General features: G+C 36.6%; 1 protein-coding gene across 1 annotated transcript in view; it reads left to right on the top strand.

Moving 5' to 3' along the window:
• Positions 1-24,320, top strand: part of LOC106791627 (papilin) — a 65,625-nt gene that overhangs the window by 30,350 nt on the left and 10,955 nt on the right. Inside the window, exons 2-19 of the mRNA XM_014757409.1 lie at positions 9,556-9,616; positions 15,813-16,000; positions 17,273-17,333; positions 19,282-19,364; positions 19,589-19,739; positions 19,856-19,979; positions 20,090-20,170; positions 20,369-20,541; positions 20,618-20,753; positions 21,007-21,350; positions 21,584-21,763; positions 21,858-22,031; positions 22,110-22,295; positions 22,368-22,509; positions 22,621-22,739; positions 22,909-23,353; positions 23,440-23,946; positions 24,033-24,318. Coding sequence (XP_014612895.1) covers positions 9,556-9,616; positions 15,813-16,000; positions 17,273-17,333; positions 19,282-19,364; positions 19,589-19,739; positions 19,856-19,979; positions 20,090-20,170; positions 20,369-20,541; positions 20,618-20,753; positions 21,007-21,350; positions 21,584-21,763; positions 21,858-22,031; positions 22,110-22,295; positions 22,368-22,509; positions 22,621-22,739; positions 22,909-23,353; positions 23,440-23,946; positions 24,033-24,318 — 3,441 coding nt within the window. The remainder of the gene's footprint in view (positions 1-9,555; positions 9,617-15,812; positions 16,001-17,272; positions 17,334-19,281; positions 19,365-19,588; positions 19,740-19,855; positions 19,980-20,089; positions 20,171-20,368; positions 20,542-20,617; positions 20,754-21,006; positions 21,351-21,583; positions 21,764-21,857; positions 22,032-22,109; positions 22,296-22,367; positions 22,510-22,620; positions 22,740-22,908; positions 23,354-23,439; positions 23,947-24,032; positions 24,319-24,320) is intronic.

The following is a 24,320-nucleotide window of genomic DNA, read 5'->3' as shown; positions in this document are numbered from 1 at the left end:
TTTTTTTTTTTTTTTTACGCGGAAGGGGTAATCGCAAAAATAAAAAAAAGAAAAATATAATAAAATAAAATTGTGTTCGATGTATTTAGAAATATTTTCGTAAAGTACATACACACACGTGATGGTTGGTTGGGGAGTCATGTTAATTCGATCGATCACAGATTTAAACGATGTTATCGTGCACGTAATGCTACGTTAAATAATACATGAATTGTGTAATCGGCTTAACTCGGTCATCAATCCTACCCAGTCCAGTTAGATTCCATAATAACAATTACAAAGATTTCCTGTTAATCGTTTGTCTTTACTGTCGATCGTTATTATCGGCAAATTGAACGTTAACGATTGTGACAAAACAGATCATAATATAACTATGCAGATTTCTAATTGAAAATACACGGAATCTTCGAATCTATCGTCTACACTAATATTTACATTCGTATAGAAAAATTAATCGCAACTAAAACTTACAAAATTTAAACATAATCGCATCTCGTTAAATCTATGCTTTCATTTATTCACGAAAAAAATATTCGGTAATCGTTCTGAAAATCATAATAATTTAACGAATCACATTATACTTCCTTACGTCACGAATTTTTGTTTGCTCCTCTATGATTACGCTTTGACAAATCTAACGATTTCAAATACTCATTCCTCTTCATCTCAGGGACATAATCGACCACCCGCATTCAATGTGCTTTTTGAGTTCCCCTTTGTACGGTTCTTCTTCTTCTTCTTCTTCTTCTTCTTTCTTAAGAACTCGTTGCTTGCCAGACACGCGCACGTTCCTACTTGAGGTCGACGAATTTTTGACGCTCGCTGAATCACAGCTTTTGTGTTCGTCCCCATATGCGTATACATAAAAATATATATATATATATATATATATATTTTTATGTATACGCATATGGGGACGAACACAAAAGCTGTGATTCAGCGAGCGTCAAAAATTCGTCGACCTCAAGTAGGAACGTGCGCGTGTCTGGCAAGCAACGAGTTCTTAAGAAAGAAGAAGAAGAAGAAGAAGAAGAAGAACCGTACAAAGGGGAACTCAAAAAGCACATTGAATGCGGGTGGTCGATTATGTCCCTGAGATGAAGAGGAATGAGTATTTGAAATCGTTAGATTTGTCAAAGCGTAATCATAGAGGAGCAAACAAAAATTCGTGACGTAAGGAAGTATAATGTGATTCGTTAAATTATTATGATTTTCAGAACGATTACCGAATATTTTTTTCGTGAATAAATGAAAGCATAGATTTAACGAGATGCGATTATGTTTAAATTTTGTAAGTTTTAGTTGCGATTAATTTTTCTATACGAATGTAAATATTAGTGTAGACGATAGATTCGAAGATTCCGTGTATTTTCAATTAGAAATCTGCATAGTTATATTATGATCTGTTTTGTCACAATCGTTAACGTTCAATTTGCCGATAATAACGATCGACAGTAAAGACAAACGATTAACAGGAAATCTTTGTAATTGTTATTATGGAATCTAACTGGACTGGGTAGGATTGATGACCGAGTTAAGCCGATTACACAATTCATGTATTATTTAACGTAGCATTACGTGCACGATAACATCGTTTAAATCTGTGATCGATCGAATTAACATGACTCCCCAACCAACCATCACGTGTGTGTATGTACTTTACGAAAATATTTCTAAATACATCGAACACAATTTTATTTTATTATATTTTTCTTTTTTTTATTTTTGCGATTACCCCTTCCGCGTAAAAAAAAAAAAAAAAACAAAAAAATAAAATAATAAAGGCGTTTTAATGGGGAGAGAAAAAAGTTTGGATTTATTGAGAATTTATTCGCCTGGCGCTGTGCGTGGGCGATGATACCAACATCTTTCCGTTCAGATAGGCACCACATCCCGGATGCTAAAACGATAACATCTCTTCCTCCACATTTCCTCGCGCGTGCGTTTACACGCTGCTCACGCGTGTATATGACCCGTGTATACACGCTCAAACATTACACTCGTGTCCTTACAATTGTCTTTCATATTTGTTTTTTTTACTGACCTAAATACGAGACCAACGAAAGTAGTATAAAATTAGAACGCAGTTTTGCATATCAATTTAGAGTGAAGACTTTTTTTGTTTTTCTTTTTTCTAAACTCATCAATGTTACGCTTAGTTTCATCCATTGTTCGTGCCACCAGGCAGTAAAATCAACTGGGGTAGGTCGTGGTTTATATTACGTTAAGGTGCGCCAGCAATTTTCATGGATCATCTTAACCAATTGAATTTCTATGCGAAACTTGCATAAAATTTTCTATAAAATGTTAGGGAAAATTTCAAGCAACGCGTGTTAGTATTGTTGGTCCAGCTACCATACCCTGATCACGAAAAGGGGGTTTTGTTTTTTGTTTAATTAAAACAAAAGGGAATAAGAAAACGATCTTATGTGCGAAAGAAAATAGATGACAAACTTTTCGGTATCGTATCGTATCGTTTTCGTGATTGTTTGTGAACGGGACGGATCAACGAGCCAGTAAGCTTATTCCATTCTAAATGGGCGAACCAACGCGAGATGGTTGGATTGGTAGTGACAGGTCGCAGACGTAAGCCCACCCGGATCGTCCCAAACGCACTGTTAACACCAGATTCAGATCCCAATGAAAGCTTGCTTTTGCGTTATCCAGATTACGTGAGCCACATTACACGTCTAATCAAATATTATTAGAAACTAAAGAATTCCCGAATAATCCTTTGGTAAATAATAATATAAATACAAATATTTTCCATTATAAAACTTGTACAAAAATTCTGTCGAATAAAAATGATCTAACTAATTGTCAAACAAAACTTAATAGTATCTACGAAAATATCTTCCCATTGTTTTACCTATCAAGTAAAGGTGTACACTTTGAAAGCATAGAAAAAAAGCGTGTTGTTATCTATCGAATAAATCGTTCTATTTTCTTCGAAAACCTTTTAAGGTTCTACTCCCAAAGGGATAACCCTTCTAAATTCGTGATCTGAATGAAAGTCAGCAGCAACAGCAGCAACAGCAGCAGCAGTAGCGGCGGCTGACTGGACCCTTCCTACCTTCCCTACCAAAGGTATTCGAAAAAGAACAGGAAAAAACATTAGATGACTGCGGTCCTTCGAAAGGTAAGGTAAGGTAAAGGAAGGGCAAGGTAGATTCTAAGGGGCATGCAAGCCGACTGAATCTTTCTGGTAAACCCACTGCTAGACAGCCTTCCAGTCAATTAGCTTGCGGTAGAGACAAAAGGTTTTTGCCGATGGGTTAGACGATTCGTCGTCTACATTTTTTTACCTATAATCTCGCCATTGTTTCGAACATCCTCCAATCTTTTTTTCACATTTCTAAGCGTATTTCGTTAATATAAGCGTATAACGAAAAGGAGTATATCGAGATTTGAAATATCGTGCTAGACGTCAAACCCTCAAACGTCAATATAAATGATCCGTATCAAAATTTAAACGTAAAAAGTTTAATACTAAAACAAAATATAACAAATAATTTAATTTACAAAATTATATTATATATGATAAACAATCTCAATATATTCAATGTTAATATAATATGTTTAGAAAATTGTCTTAGGCATAAAAGTTTTCTTGGCTCTGCGATGGAAAAAGAAAAAGAAAAAGAAAGAGAGAGGGTAAGAGGGGGAGAGGGAGAAAAAAAAGAGAGACAAAAAGAATGTACCTTCGGTGGTATTTCAAAGAGACCAAGGAATAAGGATGGATGGGTGAAAATGGAAGGTTTCATCAGCCGGAGTAGGATTGAATGGAGCTGCCGGAAAGAGAGACAGAAAGAGAGGAGAGGAGAGAGAGAAAGAAAGAAAGAGAGAGAGAGATGGTAGACGCGCGCGCAAACAAGAGAAGAAGGGGTAAAGGGTGGTAGAGAAGAAGCGGGAGAAGTTCGTCCGCTTGGTCTGCTTTCGTGAAAACGTCGAGCTTCGCAATCGGTTCCTTTGTCTGGTTTCGCAAAGAGAGAAGACTTCCCTACTGTGGTCTTCAACATTCTTCATTCATCTCTTTTTCCATTTCACTCTCCCTATCTCTCTCTCTCTTTCTTGTTTTCTTGTCTCATCGCTGATACATATCATAAAAGAAGCAGCATTGTCATTAATTGGTATACTCGCGTATTTATATATGTATACCAATAATTATTAACAATGGGGATTGGCCAAACAACAAATCTCTCTAGATGATGATTTATTTTATAAACAGATAATATATACAAAATAAATGATATAATAATTTTGTATATAAGTCCGCGCAGTTTTAATTATTCTGCACAGTTGTAATTATTTCTGCACAGTTGTAATTATTCTGCACAGATCAGAATAAGTTTCCCGTTATTTCATTTACGAAAGAATTGTTCGTACTTCTCTTACATATATTTCACGGAAAATACCCAAAACGCAACCCGTTACGGTCATTAGGGAATTATTAGGTAACCGCGTTCCTCGGCAAATGATTAATAGCATCGTTGAGATGATGGGCTTCCAGCAAGCTCATAAGTCATACCCTGCTTTTCCCATGCGCGCACGATGAACTCTTTGAATAAGTTCGTTCTTAAAGACTTTTTCGGATTTTTATTTCGCGCACAGAGGAGACTGAAAAATTATTCTATTCGGTATAAATCGGTTCAACTAAACGATGAAACTTTATTTAAATCGTCCAATTGTTCGTCACATATCATCACACTTATTCAGTTTTCATTTATATTTCATGATCGTTAATAAGACAATCAATCGTCCATCGTCGCGTTGATCGAAAGAATAAAAAAGAAAAAAAGGAATTGTTCTTCTCCGAGTGAAGTCTGCTGCATTTTTCTCGTAAAAGCGTCGTCCTCGTTCCTGAACGTGAAAGAAGAAACGTCGATCATATCGGGAATGCACTTTTAACGGTACTTACGTTAATAGCGGGTATAGGGAGGTTGGATGAAGTGGGTGGAGTGGGGTGGGATGGGGTGGGTTCCTCGCACTCTTGGCAAATGCAACACGACGCTAGCTCGACGTTTGGATTTCGGTGCATAAAGAATGGCTGCCGAAAGAGGCCGGTTTTGCAGAGAGAGGCATTATGACCCTATCTCTCTCTCTCTCTCTCTCTCTCTCTCTCTCTTTCACTCATACACAAACATGCATACATATACATACTTTCTATCTTTCTCTCACTTGGTCATAGGGCTTGGCACATTCCCAGGAATCGATCTGGCTAGATGCTCTTTCGGATAACCAGCTAATGTCGAGGTTTACGCTCCTTTTCGACGTTCAATAGGATGGTAATCTTCAAGAAGAAGGTACCTCACGTTTACGGTGTATCCGAAACGAGTAATTGGATACCGAATTCTATAAACGTGTTATGAGCGCTAAAGAAACTTGAGAACTTAATATAGGATACAAGGTTAACGTCTTCATCTCGAGTTCGCGGCACGTCAACGAAATATTCTAAACTTATTTTCCCGATTGTGTATACGATTAATTAATTAATTATCAAATGCATCCTTTTTGTTTCTTTTCTTCTCTTCTCTTTTTGTTTTCTTTTTCTTTTTCATCTCGTTATCCTCCGATCGATCCAATTAAAATTAAATCGTTAAACTCTCTGGGGATGAAGGGGGTGGAGAAGAAAGAGGGGCACGAATTTTTTAAACGAACGAGAAAATGATTGAATTTTGTGCTTCATTCATTTTAGATCGACAACAATTCAGCGAGTTAGAACGAATTGAAAAAAAAATAAAACACAACGCGAGTTTAAATGAATAATATTTTTTTCCGCGTAAAATAATTTTTATATAAAAGTAACTGTGTAAGGTATGTATATGTGTGTGTGTGTCTATGCACACGTGTCCTTGAAGAGATTAATTTTATCTGATAAACAAGAAACTATATTAATCGAGATATTAGTTAACATTTGTTAGATTAAATAAGCGTTTGGATTTAAAGGTAACACAATAATTCGAAACTAGTACTACACGTGTACGCAGTACTTAGCATATTTTAAGCAGAAAATAAGTGCCGCGTAAATCTTGACCTCTTTTTTTTGATCCCATGAACGAGAGAGAAGTATGCTCGTTCGTTCATGTTCAAAGGATTTTAACGAACCTCGAGCGCCATTAAAAGAAATCTGCGCTTTAATAGTTCCTTCTAAAATTCCTCCCAACTAGCAATGACGTTTAATGGAAATCAACATTTATTTATTTATTTATTTATTTATTTACCGATATCGTCTAAATTGTTTCCAGATAGAAATTATTCTATCTCGAAAATGGAAATAAATTTTATTCGTAGAAAAAAAAAGAAGAAACCATAAAAAAATAAACGAAAACAGGTAGAAAACAAATGAATTTAAAAGGCGAACACAATTTGGTAATTATTTTTCTCTTCGTTGAAATTTATTATAAAAACCATGAGGAAAAATGATGGTGGGTTTAAAAAAAAAAGAAAAAACAAAATAAATAATGGGAGCCACACGAGACGAATCGAAAAATATCGCACGCGCTCTACTATGCCCTTACGAAAAAAATAGGGGATTCATTCTTCTTCGTTCGCCGCTAACATAAGAGTAATTTCAGATAATCTTTCGAGTTAAAGAAAGCAAAGGAAAAAAAATGAAAAAAGAAAAAAGAAACGAAAAAAGCAAGAAGGAAGAGGAAAGAAAACGCGATCGATTTCTCGCGCGTGCATTCGATCAAAATTATACGGTTGGGTTAGTGAACGGATTATTATCCTCGTTAAGGGTGCGATTGGTGTGGAAGGTACACTACGCTCGCTCACAATCTGCTCGATCTCTTAAAGAAAGGGAAAGAGCACGAGCCAAGTGCGAGCCTGAAAGGAAACGAACCGAAAATTTTCATCCAAAAGGAACGTCAACATCGTCTGAACAAGGATCGTATGTATACACACGTATACTACAATCAATATATATAATATATACATACTACAATGCATACACGTACAAACTGTGAGAATGTATTCGAAACGTGAAAGCGACAGGAAATGAACGTAGGTGTGACGTTTACAAACGAACGATCGAAAGTGCAATGTCGTGTTCCGTTGGTTGGTCAAGGTATACAGGAAAAACATGCACGATCGATATTCCTTTCGGATGGATATCGATCAAGACTCTTTGATCCTTTTTAAAATGAAGAAAGATTAACAAAAAAAAAAGAAAAGAATCGTATATTGGGGAAACGTGACTTTGCCAAATGATGGTGAGCAAAATACAATCCACCCTCCACCCCCATTTTCGTATATAAAAGGGATTCTTTATTTATATTATCTGAAAAAAAAAATAAACCAAAAACAATTGGAAATAAAAGTTCTTATCTATCGGTACCGATATTCCGATAATGATTTAAGCCCGACCATTTATTTTTTTTCGAAACGATCGTAATTACGGAGACACGGTACGAATGGGCTATCTATTCTATGGACACCGGTACATCGTATGGGAGGTGCACACGTTCGGGAAGTTGATGCACGAATTCGAATTCCAGCCGGTATCGAGTATTCAAACATAATCCGATAATATTCGTGGATTCGAGTTTCATACTCATTGCGTTCCTATCCGCGAAATCGCGTTAATTGGCGAACTCCTGTGACCCCTTTTTTCTCGCCAGAATTCTTCCTTTTTTCTTTTTTTCTTTTTTTTCTTTCATTTTTTTTAACTTATCCGAAGAGTTTTTACAAAATCAATGAAGGAGAACGACACACGGTCGCGAGAATCGATTCGACCCTTTTCGAATTGTTGATTTTTTTTCCCCCCTTCCTTTTCTGAACCTGACGGATTAAAGGGTAATGTCTTAGGATAGAAAAGGGCTGCTAACGACTACGCGCCATTTAATAGGTAATTAACCGAGAGTAATGGAAATCGATAATCCATTGATCGAATCGAGAAACTGCACATCCCCCTTCTGAAGGGTTGCTAATTGATTCATGAATATTTATGTCTAATGAATTAGCAACGTTGCGAAACGTATAGCTCCCGTAACTCTCTCTCTCTCTCTCTCTCTCTCTCTTTCTATTTCTATCTCTATATCTTTCTCTTTCACTCTTTCTCTCATCTTACGTTCAAATCGACAACGATGATTTGCATGATTTCGTTCCGATGAAAATCATTTCCTTTATTGTTTTTTTTTTGTTCTATTTCTTTACCTTCGTCACCCCCCCCCCTAATCATTTTCCTTTATCGTTTTTTCGATTTCCTAAAGAAAAGAAAATAATTTGAAATAATAACAAGGGGACAAATATTCTTGTTATAAATTTCTTGAAAACTAGTTTTCTATCAATGATGGTTAGCGAAGCTTACACGTTCGCTCGCGAACGTTTCGGTTCGTGTAATTGGACGTTCAAACCTGGTTCGGAACGTCAAGCTCGTCCCGTCCAATCAGAACTTTAAAGAACCCGTTTTCCTTTTAACGAACGCGAATCGTGGGGGTTCCTCGTTAGGAACGCTCCAGATGCAAGAGACTCTCTTGCTCATCCAAGAATGATTTACATATTCATGCAGTTCCATTGGCCAAATAATCCTCTTCTGACTAGTTTAAGTAAACGTTTTTGCGGTAAGACCTTTCTTTTATTTTTTTTTTTTTTTTTTAACACGACCGATTTAACGCAATATCAACTAGGAATCATCGAACTTGAACTTTGTCAGATGGATTCTACTCAATTATTATCCTTTCTGAACCGTACATTAAATGTGCAGATTAAAAATCGATGATTGCGAAAAAAAAATGAAACAAATTTGTGACTGGGCGTGTGTCGTCTGGCCGCATTCGGAGGCTTGGCCAGTCAGACCGCATGCGGCCCATGTCAACCATGCTTTAAATATAACTCTATTGAACTATCACAATATTGTGACCAATTTGAATCGATGAATCATTTTAATTGGTAGGAATATCGACCCACTTGATTCTTCTTCTTCTTCTTCTTTCTTTTCGAATGAGAAAGACAGAAAAATATACGAGAAGCACATGGCATTGGACATTGAAGTTTCCCTTTCGTCGATTCCTTCGACGTAACACTGCACGTTACGCGTAACTGTCTACCCACGCTGACGTAACGAGTTGTGGAACCACTTTGCAAGTGAAACTTGTCTCGCCATAAGGAGAACTACAACACACTGTTGATACGAATATACCCGGAGTCTGGGTCAATGTTTCACTAAGTGAGAAACAAATGAAATGAGTGAGATGCTCTCATTACCACCCTGATCTCCTCTTCCTCCCTCCTCCTCCTCTTCACCACCGAATTCCCGCTTCTCTTTTCCCTGTTCGAGTATATTAACTCGTTAAATGTAATTTGCAAACGTGACGTTGGGTAATATTTAAATATTTAAATTACTTTCATTATTTACACACAGATTTCGTTTGACCATTATTAAACGCGTACCCATAGCGTATACAAAAGCTGTTGAATATTTTCGATAGTTGGAATATATTATAAATAAATAAATTCATGGGAAACAGTGTGTCTCCCCGTTGGCTTTTTTTTGAACTCGTTGATTTATAAATTGTATTTTATTTTTTATATGGGTTTTGTTTTCTTTTTCAGGTCGTTGGTGCTTTTCCTTTGCTTAACATTGCTACACGTCAACGACACTTTTGCCAACTACGTGAGTACTTTCTTACTTTTCTTTTTTTAAGTATGTTCGTAGCTCATCATCAGTTTGCAAAGGTTCCAAGGGATACATCTTGTCCTTGGCGATAAAGGTGCAACAAGGGCTTCGACGAAACGCGTCTTGGCAACATTCCTCTAAGTTTTATTGCTCGGACGTTCTCTGATGTTGGCTCGAGTTTCAACCTTCCCGAACCCTCCACGTTCGGATACCTAATCTTCTTGCAATTTATTTTTGTTTGTTCCGAATCGACACGGAAGCTTTTAAACCTAATCTTCGAACTATTGAATCGATCTATTTATTGTATTACATACGATAGATTTACCAGTGATGATTATGACAATGAATTTCAATCCATTGATTAAAAAATTGAATTTATCTAAGTGATTTACTTTTAGAATATAATTATTTATATTATAAGAACACACAAATCATGTGCGATTAATCGTTTGAATATTTTAACTTATTGTTAATCCAATATTAATCATAATTGTTGGCAGAAATAGAAAAAAGTAATATTTAATTTAAACAAAAAAATTCGAATGAAAAGAAAGACGAGAAGAGAGAGAGAGAAATACATTTCGCGTGATACCGATAAAGAAAACAAGTTAGGAATAAATCCTATAAAGTATCTACAAGTGGCTGTCTGACTTAACATAAGAAATAACTTATTACACGTTAAGACACGTAGACGCGCAACAACGTTGTGGCACGTTGCAGCTTGCGTATTATGTTCCGTTAAAATAAGAAAGGAAAAAAGGATCATCGTGTCATTCCATTTTTACAATCCTCGCGAAATCCGTGAACCTTGACTCTGTAGCTTTCACGCACATTAAAGTTGATAAACGAGATGTGTCCCCGAGCAAGGCGTATCGCGAAAGCTGATTATGTTGGATCGTAGAAGAAATCTTCCGTGTTACTTTCTTTACAAATTAACAAAATAACAACAACGAAAACCCCCTTACCGAAAAAAAAAAAATATATATATATCATTCGTGGTGTCATTTTTTATTCTCTCTCTCAGACAAAATTAGATTAAACGAAATGATTTTCTTTTTTTCTTTTCCTTCTTTATCTAATTTCACGACTACGAGGAGGATTAGCTAAATGCCTTTTTCTTTTTCTTCTTTCCTAAAAAGGCTACTGAATTCCATCCCATTTCCGAGCTTTTGGGGTCGAGAGAGAGAAAGGGGGGAACATCAACCGAGAATCGTTTCTTTTATGTCACCTCGCAAAAAATCATTTGAAACGCTTACCGGGTTTGGGTAAAGGGTGAAAAAGTAGATACGCGATTGCATCTTTTAGTTAGATGGTGTGTGAGAGACCAGCTGAGATATCTGCGAACATCAATGAGATTATTAAAGGAACGTAGGAAAGAACGGGTCTGACTTACGATTACTTTCTTACCCTCATCAACGAGCACGGCTAATCTGAGTTAAGTGCTCGTTAAATCGAAAGAAAAGGGGGAGGAAGATGGAAGAGAAAATAGTACGAGATGACGACGACGACGATGTTGGTGGTCTGAGAAAAATTCACGAAAATTCGCGTTAACCATTTTTCTTTTTTTTTCTTGTTCTCGCGTTGAAAGAAAAATTATTAAGAAGAAAAAGAAAAAAAAAAAGCAATAAGATCTCTCGCGATCCTTATCTTTCTAATATATTTTTTTTCGTTATATTATCATTTAAAAAACCGTTAACGTTTCCCTCCCCAAGAAAACTCACGTTCCTTTTTCTTTTTCTTTTCGGTTTCAATTATATAAACGATTCGATATAAATTGACGACTTTCGACTAGATGAAAATTGGCAATATAGGAACTTACTTAATTAACGATAAAAAGAAACTACGAACTTATCGTTATGATAACACGTGATCAATAATTCGGGAAGTATTTAAAACGGAGAAAGCGTTTGACCCCTTGTACGCGCAATCCATGGGAATCGAGATGGTGTTAGCGCGGAAACGAAGAAATAAGATAGATTAGATGCAATGTAAATCGATCTTCTTAACACGCTCACGTAAGACGATTCGAGCCGCTTTCTCGTTAAATATTGAGCTCTCTTAAAAACCCCCACTACCTCTCTACGTTCCCTCTTTATCCCTACCACCCAATTGAACAAAGTGGATCATCGTCACTCGTAACAACCTATCAACTATCGTGATATTCAAATTTATATGAGATTTCTCTCGCACGATTATTAATTATCGCGAAATAATAATAACCACATAATAACAATAATAATAATAATAATAATAATAATAAGATGAAGAAGAAGAAGAACACGAGAGGATGCGCTTTTGCTTGAGATTACGCCGATTCGATGCGCTAACGTTTTACTACGTCGGACGGTAATTGCTTGCGTTTCTCGAGAAAAAGATATTTAACGTCGTGGAGCCACTTTGCGAGTAAAAAGAGTATAAAAACGAAAGATAAAGAGAGAAGGGAGAAGAAAGAAGGGGGTGGAAGATGGTGGAAGGAGTACTGGGGGCTGGGGCCCGGTGGGCCGGGGGCTGCGGCGGGAGGGGTAGAGGGAGAGAAGGATATAATCGGCAAGAGGGACCTTCGTGTCCACGAGAGGTCAAACTGGAGGAGAGTACGAAGGCACGAGTATATATGACAATTATTAAGAAGGCGTGTTTCGACGGTCGTTCACGGTTCATCGACTGACCTCTCGCTTCGAAATCCACTTCCTTGAACTATTTAATTATCCTTTAGGGGCCCGTACCCTAACGAAACTTTCAGCGACCACACTCAATTCTATTCTTCTCGCGATCTCTAACCGTTCACCGACACTTTCTGACTACCATATTTCTATCTAACAACAATCTTCATTTAGTTTTTCATTCTACGATATTTTCCTTAAACATTAATTTATTTTTCAATATTATACTATATAGTTTTGGGAAATAACGATGATGAGAGGAGTGAATTTTTATGCACAGAGCAACACAAAATTAAGAACAGGATGAAGTTAGTCTCGGTATTTACTATGCGCGCGCACAGAATTATGAAATTAACAGCGTGAAGTTAGTCGCGTTTGTTTCTTTTTTTCTTTTTTAAGGTTAATTCGAATAATTCATTTTCCCCTCCCCCATGTAACAAAGATTATTCACATTTCCATGATACTTCAGAGAATGTTAATTCTAATCTAAATTATCACAATGAAGTCACACGAATTGTTACCGAACCGGAGGATATTGGATTATGTTTTAACTGATAATAGGTTATGTTTCCTATCTTGCTAGTGCAGTCGTGCAACCAACCGCACTGGTAAGACGAAAACAGTTTTCGATCGTTTACATTTTTGTTCTAATTATATATCACGGATATAAAACGTGAAATATTGCAGCGAGTGGTTTCTTTTTTTTTCTTCTTCTTCTTGTCCATTATATCGTACAACTGGAAAATAAACTACAAAGTCAATAGAGTTAAGTTTCTGTCAATATTGATATTCCCCGTAAAGTCTCACGGTGTTGTATTCAGAGTTGGTTTACTGTTAAAACGTTTAACAGAGTATTGATACAAGAAGATAACTAAATGCCACGTGGGTTAAAAGATGAATGGGCAAGTTTTATGAATGAAATATCAATGGTTTGTATCATTATACATTTCAAATCATATTCTCGTTTTATCATTTTCTTTTTCCTCTTTTTTTGGAGTAAAATTTATAATATCCGTCAGTCAGTTGGATGATCGATGACACCGAAAGATAGATATTTAAGGGCAAAGAGAAGTTGACATCGGTCGTCTTGCGAAGTAATTTAACGTTAGGATCGGTCACGTTAAGTCTACTCGGTAACAAAGCTGAAGAGAAATTACTCATTTTACGCCTCCGATGATGTAAACCTCTTCGTATAACGACTCTGCCTGCCTTGCTTTACGCTAGAACGAATGCGAGCTGTAATTGCTACGGTTAGTCACCGCTTAAGGATGCCATTCAATTAGGTGATTTACCGCGGACATCTAGCCTTTAATCATTGATTACTGTGAGAATTGGCGAAAGGGTCTTAAGCTAGTTTTGACCAGATCTAGGCTAAAATAGAAGGAAATATCTGAATGACGTATACCGCGTCTGGCTAAAAATTTGTTCAACTAACTTGTAAGTTAATTCGAAGAAATGGGAGATATATATATATATATATTTGTAAGAAGAAATGTGAATGTAATGGTTCAGAAATTTTTTCGATTACTTGCCACCCTCACTGAATAGCTAAATTAATGATACGAATAAATAAAACATATTTCAGATCAGAAAGTTTGTTTTTTAAATCGTGAAATTCAATTGGAATCCAATTATCCTCGTTTCCTTATTTATACTGATAGAAATTTTGATCGATAATATATATTCTTGCTGATGTGCAAGAACATTGTAATAATAATTAACAAACTATCATATACATTTTGTAAATTTTGATTAAAAGTCAAAACAAATTGGTAATAAATTCATCGATTAACCGAAATTCTGTTAAATATCATGTTGCATGTTTCACTATCGTTCAAGCACGGAAGCTGTTAAAAATAGTATAATATAAGAAAACTTGAAAGAGTATTGAATGTTTGTGTACGTTAAACCATGCATAGAAGTTAACATTCTCTGTCGTATGTCGGTCGGTTCTTATGGATCATGTTTTATGCTCACCCGCATCGTTTTACGTGGCATTATCGTCGCATTATGCGGCGAGTGCATCGAAGATCCCGCCAATCCGCAATCTAACGAGAGAAAAAGAGATATTAAGAGTGCAAAAGCACTACCTACTAACTCTCTCTCTCTCTCTCTCTCGGTATCAACAAGCAGAACGCAGATGTTAGAACGTAAACGAGACTAGATGGATATCAACTTTTACTGTCTTATTACTGGTCTTACACACGGAAGTCTCTCTTATGCGAACGGTGCTTCTCTTTCTCCCACGGTTGTAAAAAAAAAAAAGACAGAAAATCATCTACAAAAACGTAGATTTACATCTGTCGTTTTATGCCTCGTGTGCGATAGGAAACATAAGCTGAAAGTGTTCTCCTTCAAAGAAGACAGAAAAAAAAAAGGCGGATGGTTTTAAAAAGAAAGGCAAACTCGAAAAGAAAAAAAAAGAGGGTGGGGTGGGGTGGGGGAACGAGGAGGATTATAAAAAAAAAAAGATATAGAAGAAGTTCTTTGAAGCTCACGATTGCTATTCGCGTAATGTACGTCAGGTTTCTCACGTAAGAACGGTGCTCGATTAACGCACGCAAGCAAGCTCGTCCTTTCATCGTTAAAATCCTCCAACAACCCTTTCCCCTTGGCCCCTCTTTTAAAAGCCCACCTCGAGGACGCATCCGATGCAACCTCGACGTAAGCTGTTCTTTTTCTTTTTTCTTTTTCTTCTTCCTCCTATTTCCTTGCTCCGGATTTTTTCACATCCCTCTTCTATTACCATCATCCACTGTCCACGCGTTATCTCTCGGCTTTCTTTGTGTTTACCATTTTCACGATGGTCGTTGCGTTGTTATTTATCCTTCATTTAAAGCGTTTGCCATAGTTTTCTCATTATTCTCCTTTACTCTCTACGATATTGCATTCAGTGTTTTCTTTTTAGGATCTAATCGAGTAATCTTCAACATTATGTTTTTTATCCACGATAGATATTATTAAAAATTTTGGAAAGATAACAGATACGAGAATCAAGTAGGAAATAAAGAATACGTATTCCAAAAACAATGATTGTTAAATTGTTAAATGAATTTATGCATTTCCCCAATTTTCCACTTGGAACAAAACTAAAACACCTTCTCTTGGTGTAAACGTAAACGTAAACGTAAATAAAAATTGCGTTAGAAAATCGTGTTAAATAGGATCGAGATTAGTTTTTCGTCGCGTAAGAATCGTAGTAAGGGATCGTAGGGCCCATTCCTTGGAAAGATAGTAGACACGAGAATCAGGTAGGAAAGGAAGAGTACGTATCCAACGAAGGTGGCTTGAATAAGGGACCACTTATCGCAAAATGTTAGCCCGGCACGAAGGTTCTCACGGACAGTGTGGTGGTAACCTACTCTTCTTCTCTCTCTCTCTCTCTCTCTCTCTCTCTCTCTCTCTTTCTCTCTCTTTCATTCTAACGTATGCCGACCCACGCGACCCCAAGATTCTTCTCGACGTCCCGTCGAGTAGCACGAAACAAGACGTCCAGAGTGGGATAATAAATTTCGCTCGGTCCTGTGTTGCAGCATCATATAAAATTAAGGCACGGAAGGCATCGTCGTCAGCACGGCGAAAGCTATCTACCTAGCAGCTTCGTTCTCGAAACGGAAGAACCAGAATGGGGAAATTGGGGACCATGGTCGATGCCCAGTTCCTGTTCACGATCCTGCGGCGGTGGGGTTGCTCATCAGACCCGACAGTGTCTCGACGTTGAGTGAGTCTTAACCCTTATCTTTTCTTATCTTATTTATTCAATTTATTACACCTACAACCCACCCCCACCCACCTGAACTATAAGGAACCTTTTATCTCGATTTCATTTAATGTCTGGGGAAAATGCATTTCAGTAAAATGGAAATCGGTGGGGTTGTCTGTGTCTATGTATAGTTTCATCGTCTGGGAAAGAAATCTATTATAATTTACGTATATATATATATATATATATGTAAATGATATATCATATTAACGGGACAGTTTAGCTAATGATATAATATTCATATTTTACATTTTATTACATTCACTTAAAAGATCTCTAAGAGATTTATTTGAAATATTTCGTTTATATATATATACGGTGATGATAGCTATCGAGAATATCTCGTAGAAAGTATTTATGATCCATATAAACGTAATATTCGATAAGGAATAGGAAGTAATGACCGTGCACGAACTGTCATGGAGATAAATAAAAGGAGGAGAAAAAAGAAATTCTCTTCTGAACGATAATCGATAACTATTGCATAAATACAAGTCGAACGTTTGAAAGGGATCTTAAAAGAAACTTGTTCGTCGCGTGGGTTAGAATTGATTTCAATTATTTTCATCGATAATGGTCGATGTAAAAAAAAGTTCGTTAACATAGTCGTGGAAACTTGTTGAACGAACGAACGAACGAACGAACGAATCTTCTTCTACCGAGTGTAAATCCCTGATTAGAGATGCAAATCCTAGGAAGTGCAGGAACGATTAAGGATTCGAGTTGAGAATTAAAAGCGATTACGAGATCAACGCGGTCACGTAGACTAAGTCGAGAAGAAAACGTGCATGCTAGGCATGCATGTCATCATTATCGTCGATCTTAAAACAAAATAAAAAGAAAATTAAATAGTAAAGAAAAAAAAAATATGAACGAATGGTGATGGCTCGTAATCGATCAAACCTCCTATTACGAACATTTTACCTCTTTACTTTCTAAATGGTTTCTACTAAACGGAATGATGAACGGATCCAACCAACGCGTGCACGCGTTAAGATTATTTTTGTTTGTTTGACAAATCGAATGATCGTAAATACTTTTATACCCTTTTTTTTCTTGTTCTTCTTCTTCTTCTTTTCGTTTCGTCGTAAAAACGATTCGTGGTATCAGAACACGGCTCATTAAACATCAACTGGGATCCGAAAACTCGACTAAAAGGAATAACTTTTTGAAAGATAAGGGAAATGTTTTTCCTAATACAAAAGTTTAAATGTATTTTTTGTGTTACAGCGACAATGGTTATCAAAGATGCACAGGTTCCACGAGGAGATTCTTTTCTTGCAACGTTCAGGTGGGTCATTGTTTAAAATATGATTACGTTTTGTTCTTATTTGAAATTATAAATATTACAAGATTAACTATATACTCTCTTTCGAATGAGTTCATATAAAATTGATTATTCTTAGTATGTCACCTTTTTAAATACACGACATAATTCTTCATTGTAACAGACTCTTGACAAATGACAAATCCACTTCAAATAATTCTACCAAATGAGAATCAAATGCACGCTAACAAACATACTCTGTGCTTACTTTAACCTTTGATCTTCCAATAGAATGATCATTGCGTCAAGCCAAGCCGCACGCCATTGCTAAAGTAATCTCTCGACATATTTCTTTTCCAATTTGATTCCTTTATAATAACCAAAAACAAGAAATAACACTTTCATCTCCCTCGAGTATATCAAATAGAATCAATCTCTTTTGTTCCGAAGCGTTCGTTTCGAACAAAAATTTACGTAATTAATTTTTCATAGATATACCAAACATCAAAAAATATATACACAAAACACATACATATGTACAACGCTTAATAGACAAGAATGGGTATACTACGAACTGTATACTGTATTCTATCTCATTTTTTCGCAATCTAAATCCTATAGATGTATATGTTTGTCTTATTTTAATGTCGTTTCCTCATTTCCGTTTCATCGAATTTCACAAATCACAATGATTCTAAATAAATTTTCACGTGAAAAATTTATTAGAACAAATCTAGGGTGAAAAAGGTTGGTAACATTCGTTACATTGAACATCATTTCAAAGTCCTAGCTTTCCTCGCATAATTTTTTTCTCTAGCGTGTTCCTTCCACCACAACCACCACCCTCGTCCCCCCGTTTCCGTGACTCCTACCTTGCCACAACTCTTTTTCCATCCTTTCTTCCTTCCTTCCTTCCTTCCTTCCTTCCTTCCTAGCCATCCTAGCCATCCTCACCGACAAGGTTTCGTTCGGTCCGCAAGAAATCTCTCGCCATAAATCCTGCGGTATCCTCGTACGTGGTACCAGTCCCAGCGGGGCTATCTTTTCTTCCTTTTCCTTAGGTTCCACTCGATTTATCGACATTACATTGCCCCACGACCCTCTCTTGTCCTTCCCCGGCAGAGTCCAAGACTCTGTCCGATATATATCGGCCATCTAATTTCTGCAAACTGTTTCCCGAATTTTTCAACGTTTCCACTCGAAAGAACCTGTTACCTTCTCTGGCGTAATAGTCAGTTTTTGATAAGCTGGCGAGTCCCCTATTACAAAATGACTTAAAGAATTATAAATGACGAGGATTAGAATTTGTGGTTGACAGGAAGAAAATAATTGAAGTGGTAGACTGATAAGAATTCTAATAAAAGGGATGTTATTATTGTTAAAACGTGAAATTTGTTAATTCATTAAATCATTTGTTAAATATCCCCTTCCTATCTATTCTGTTTTAATTTATTTCTATTTCCCATTTCTTAGTACAGTTACTTTTTTGCCTGAATAATCATTTTTTAGATGACACATACTTGGTTTCTTATTGGATAGAAATATTAATGCCTAAAAAGCTGATTGATTAAAGTATTTTACAAGGAGTCGGTTATATTTTTGGTGGGTGACGTCCAGACGAAATACGACTCCGAGAATTTGGATAGATCTCATTTATCGATTGGAGAAAGCAAACTCTTTCAGATAATTTATGTATCATAAGATAAATAGGAGAAAACGTGATCCCTCGGGAAAGTCGCGAATCCGTGAATGTTTTTTAAACACTGAGAGACGACAATGAGACAAGGGTCTGAAAAATAATCGTAAATCGTATTCTTAGTTCTAACATAAACGTTTCTCCGTTTGCACAAGCTTTGTCTTCGACCAGTAAAATATTCAGCTTGACAAAGAAAGAAAATAAAATGCTCGAGGACGTAACACGGTTATTCAACGACAACAACAAAATACGATAAACGTTTATCTATTTTTCCAGGCATGTCCAGGGGAACCCAAAGATTTCCGAGCCGAACAATGCGCGGAATTCAACCAAGTTCCTTTCGAAGGAGCAATTTACGAGTCAGTATTATTGATTCATGATAATTAATTAACATAAATATGCTTCTGGTAGTTAGGGCAGTAAGCTGAAAATCAAATAAATATGAGATGATTGATATTGATCTTATGATTTTATTTGATATCAAAAAATAAATTTTGTGTCAATTTAGAAGAAGTAATTCATTTTAATAATAATCAGCATGCAGGATAATAATATCTATGAAATTTGTCTTTCGTCTATACAGTTGGATCCCGTATACGGGAAGTCCGCATAAATGCGAATTAAATTGTATGCCACGCGGGGAAAGATTTTTTTATCGATACAAAGTGGCCGTGATCGATGGTACACCATGCGAGATCGAGAAAAACGACGTTTGCGTTGAAGGCAAATGTATGGTGAGTTAACTTGAACTTTTTACGAATGAATTTTTTCAAATTCGTTTGAAAGATGATACCCAAATATAGTATACGCGTTAAATATCACGTTTGGTTTGTTTTTTTTTTATTATCAGCCGGTCGGATGCGATATGATGTTAGGCAGTAATGCGAAAGAAGACGCTTGCAGAGAATGCGGAGGTAACGGCACTGACTGTAACACGATTCAAGGATTATTTGACACCGATGACTTACAAGTTGGTACGTTAGAATATTTTATTATCAATTTTATAACGGTCTGTGTATGAATATATTAATCGTCGTCACTTTACCGTGATATTCACATACACACACCTTGATTTTCATTTCAGGTTATATCGATATTTTATTAATTCCGGAGGGTGCTACCAATATCGTAATAAGAGAACTGGAACCTTCAAATAATTATATAGGTAATAATATTAAATATTAGATCATCCTTAAAGGTTCCTACCTTTCATTTATGGTTTTTTCTTTAGATATTTTTATAAGCAGTATATTTTTTTCTTTTTATTTTCATCAAGAATGAACGATACAAAATTGAAAAAAAAAAAAAAAGCAAAGAAATAAACATGAACTTTTTCGAATGATTTGATTAATTTTTGTTTAAGCCATACGAAATACATCCGGTCATTATTATTTGAACGGCAACTGGAGGATCGATTTTCCACGTAGTCTGAGATTCATCGGCACGATATTCCATTATTCGAGAGAGCCGCAAGGTTTTTCAGCCCCGGACATTATCACCGCACAAGGTCCAACCACCGAGCCGATTTACGTTGTCGTAAGTATCCTATAAATTATCTACTTGGACGATAGCAAAGAGTCTAATACGAGTCGTTTGCCGGTTCATCTTGCAGTTGCTCTATCAAGATCATAACGTTGGTGTCCATTACGAATACAGTATACCGAAGAAACTTTCAACGCATACGGATGCTGATAGTTACACATGGATTAATGAAGAATTTTCGAGCTGCAGCACCACTTGCGGAGGAGGTATAAAAACTGTTTTCATTATAAAAAAAAATTTTAAAAAAATATATTTCCAATTAAACGAGTAAAAAACAAAAAGCCATTAGAAATAAATGGTAACACGTGATGAAAGAATTGAACAAAGTTTACATACATCAAACTTCTAACATAGCCCATTCTTTCATTCGATTATTAAACATAAGATACTTGAAAACTTATCCAAGAAAATATTGAAATGTTGAATAGATAAATCAATCAGAACAAATGAAATCTGCAGGTTACCAATCCAGACGAGTAGCGTGTGTTAGAAGACGAGACAGTCAGCCAGTAGAGGACAGTTTGTGCAATCCACAACTCGAACCAGCGGATACGCAAACCTGTAACGAGGAGCCCTGTCCGGCAGAATGGGTGGAGGGTGAATGGGGAACATGCAGTAAGCATTGCGGCGATGGTGGTGTACAAAGCAGAGAGATCAAGTGCGAACAGGTTGTAGCTGGTGGAATACGTTCGATTGTCGATGATTCTCAATGCGTTGAAAATATTGGACCGAAGGGACCAACCACAAAAGAATGCAACAGATACGTCGACTGTCCACAGTGGCATCTTGGACCATGGAAACCGGTATATTTTTCATAATATTTATTAATATCCTCTACTTCTCTCTTAAAAAGAAAAGAAATTTATCTAAGAAAGAACGCGTCATTCGTTCTAATTTAAGATTCTATCTTATCGTAAAATCACTTCCCTACGGATAAACTAATTGTTAGAATTATCGTTCTGATAGATGAGATAAACTTTATTTGATCCGATTGTACGGTAAATCATTTAAACGAATCTTATAATTATTTATTTAGTGCGACCATCTCTGTGGGGAAGGCAAACAGACAAGAAAGATAACATGTTATATCAAAAGGGATGGGAAGATCGATGTGTTGGATGACACAAGTTGCGAGGGTGAAATCCCCGAACGAGAGAAAAGTTGTCAGTTAAGACCTTGCGAGGGCCTCGACTGGGTTGTTTCAGATTGGAGTGGGGTAAATAAATATAGAAATAATTAATATCATTATTATTCAATTTTTATCGTTGTTATTCTTCGATCGTCATGTGAATTTATTATGCGTTACATAGTGCAATGAAAAATGTGGTCTTGCTCAAGAGACGAGAACGGCACATTGTGCTACTCAAGATGGCAACGTGCATCCTGATGACAAATGTGATGCCAATAAAAAACCAGAATTGATTCGGGAATGCGAAGATGCTCAAGATTGCGAATACCAGTGGTACGCGTCACAATGGAGCGAGGTAATCAATGAAATACGATCGATGATCGATCATTTGAAAAATCCAAACAGAATTCTCTCAACATTTTCATTATCCTAGTGCTCAGCAAAATGTGGCACAGGCTTGCAAACTCGTAAAGTATTTTGCACCACTTTAGTCGAAGATACTTTGAAAAAAGTACCGAATTCTAAATGCGATCCTGAGAAAAAATACGAGAGTACTCAAAACTGTACGGTCGAACACGAGAAATGCGAAGGGGAATGGTTTGTCGGTCCATGGGGCGAGGTATTGTTAAATGATATTTTTTTACCGGATACAAAAAATTCAATTTTCTTATAAACTAATCGTTGCATTTAGTGTACGAAACCATGCGGAGGTGGTGAAATGTCTCGCAAAGTGCTTTGCATCAAGGACAACGAAGTAACTTCGATCAGCAATTGTAAAATGAATATGATCATGTTTATGAAAGAGAGTTGTAATGGACATCCTTGTAGCGAAGGTAAAGTGAAACTTATCCAAATTTGTCTGATTTTCCTTTTTTATTCGTTTGTATCTATATTATAATTTATATATCTTTTGAGATTATTTTATTCTTGGCCAACGATTCTAGATGAAGTTATACCAGTTGAACCAGAAAAAGGCAAAGCCCTAATCGAGCAGGAGGACGAGGAATGCGAAGAATACGAGGACGAAGACTTCATTATGATCAGCTCTGATTTACCATTGAGAGTAAGTGAAACTGAAGATCGTAGTACTTGATCAAAAACTCTGTGGAAATTTAACGAAATCTCAATAAGAGAAAAAGAGAAATGGGAGAGAGAGAGAGAGAGAGAGAAAAAAAAGAAAGATAAAGAATTAGGAGATCAATCTCATAAAAGTAGCTCATTATTTATGATAGGACTCCAAGGCTGAGTACAATGTAGCCGAAGATTCAACGAGTGTCAAATTCACGTCTTATACAAACGGTGATATCGTCAATGACATGGAGGATATGATGTTCAGTGATGCTGGATGGAGTAGAGGTGACATCTCACCGGGAGACTTTGGCAGCGGTTACACGAGCAGTGGTTATGGCAGTGGGGACGACGACTTTTTAAGTACGCTGTTTACCAGAATTCCAACTTCCGAAGATTGGTCAACGATAGAAGGAAGTGGTATTTCTCCTGATACCGAATCAGTGACAATTGAAACTAGCGAGACTGGAGCCACCACTGAATTCGACCCAAGTGAAAGCACTGATTCCGCAAGCTCTACGGAATCTGGAGCTACACAAGTATCAAAGTCTGCGACTACCGAGTTACCAATCACTGAAGTATCGGAGAAGGAAGCTTCCGAAATAACGGGTAAGCTAAATGTCTTATCAAATGATACTTTCTAGTGACATTTAAACGATTAATTAAATCAAATTGTCCTTTAATATTAATCTTAGAAACATCATCGGATTTAGGAATGACTACTGAATCTGGTACTACTTTAGAATCAATTACATCGTCTGACTTAACAACTGAATTTAGTGAAACGACGATATCATCAGACAACACTAAAGAATCGGCATCAACTGATAGCAGCATTGCTTCCGAAGTAACTACGACAGATCTTTCGACAGACAAATCAACAGATTTCTCTTCGAGCATCGATACGACTACATCAATGGATGTTACAACGTCATTGTCAACAGATGTTACAGAATCTAGCGAATCTGGTGCTACAGATATCACAGAGTCCACCATGACTGAATTTACGGACTCTACTGTAACAGAAACGATAGAAACTGCAGGATCTACCGAATCTACGATAACTGATGCAACAAGTTCAACAGAATTGTCAGAATCGACGACGAAATCTGGTGTATCAGAATCTGCGCTCACTGAAGAAACATCGACAGAAGTTAGCAAAGAAAGTAGTTCAATTTCTGAACTCACTACTGAATCACCTGGTAAATAAATATTATAAATAAAATATTTAAAAGTTATCATTAAGAGAAATGTATTATAAAAATGACAGATTATAAAATTCTTCCAGACTCTACAATCAGAACATTGAGTACGGAGCTGGAAATCGAGGTGAAGAACGAGTTTGATTTGGATGCTGAAATAACAGAGGCCTATAACAAAAGTACGGACAGCACAGAAAGTGCGATAATCGTATCTGGTACAAGCGAAGCTTCAATGTCAACTGAAACTGGTATTACAACCGAATCTGGATCGTTAGAGTCGACAACATTCGAAGGAACGAGCGAATCTGGTTTCACTACAGAAACCGAACAGAGTACTGTTGAAAGTGCAGAAACAACTGAATCGGGTGCTACAA

This window comes from Polistes canadensis, unplaced genomic scaffold (assembly GCF_001313835.1).
Source record: "Polistes canadensis isolate GaletaPanama2010 unplaced genomic scaffold, ASM131383v1 scaffold_326, whole genome shotgun sequence".
NCBI classification, from domain to species: Eukaryota; Metazoa; Arthropoda; class Insecta; order Hymenoptera; family Vespidae; genus Polistes; species Polistes canadensis.
The sequence above is the reverse complement of the archived record's forward strand: the minus strand, read 5'-3'. Positions and strand labels throughout refer to the sequence as shown.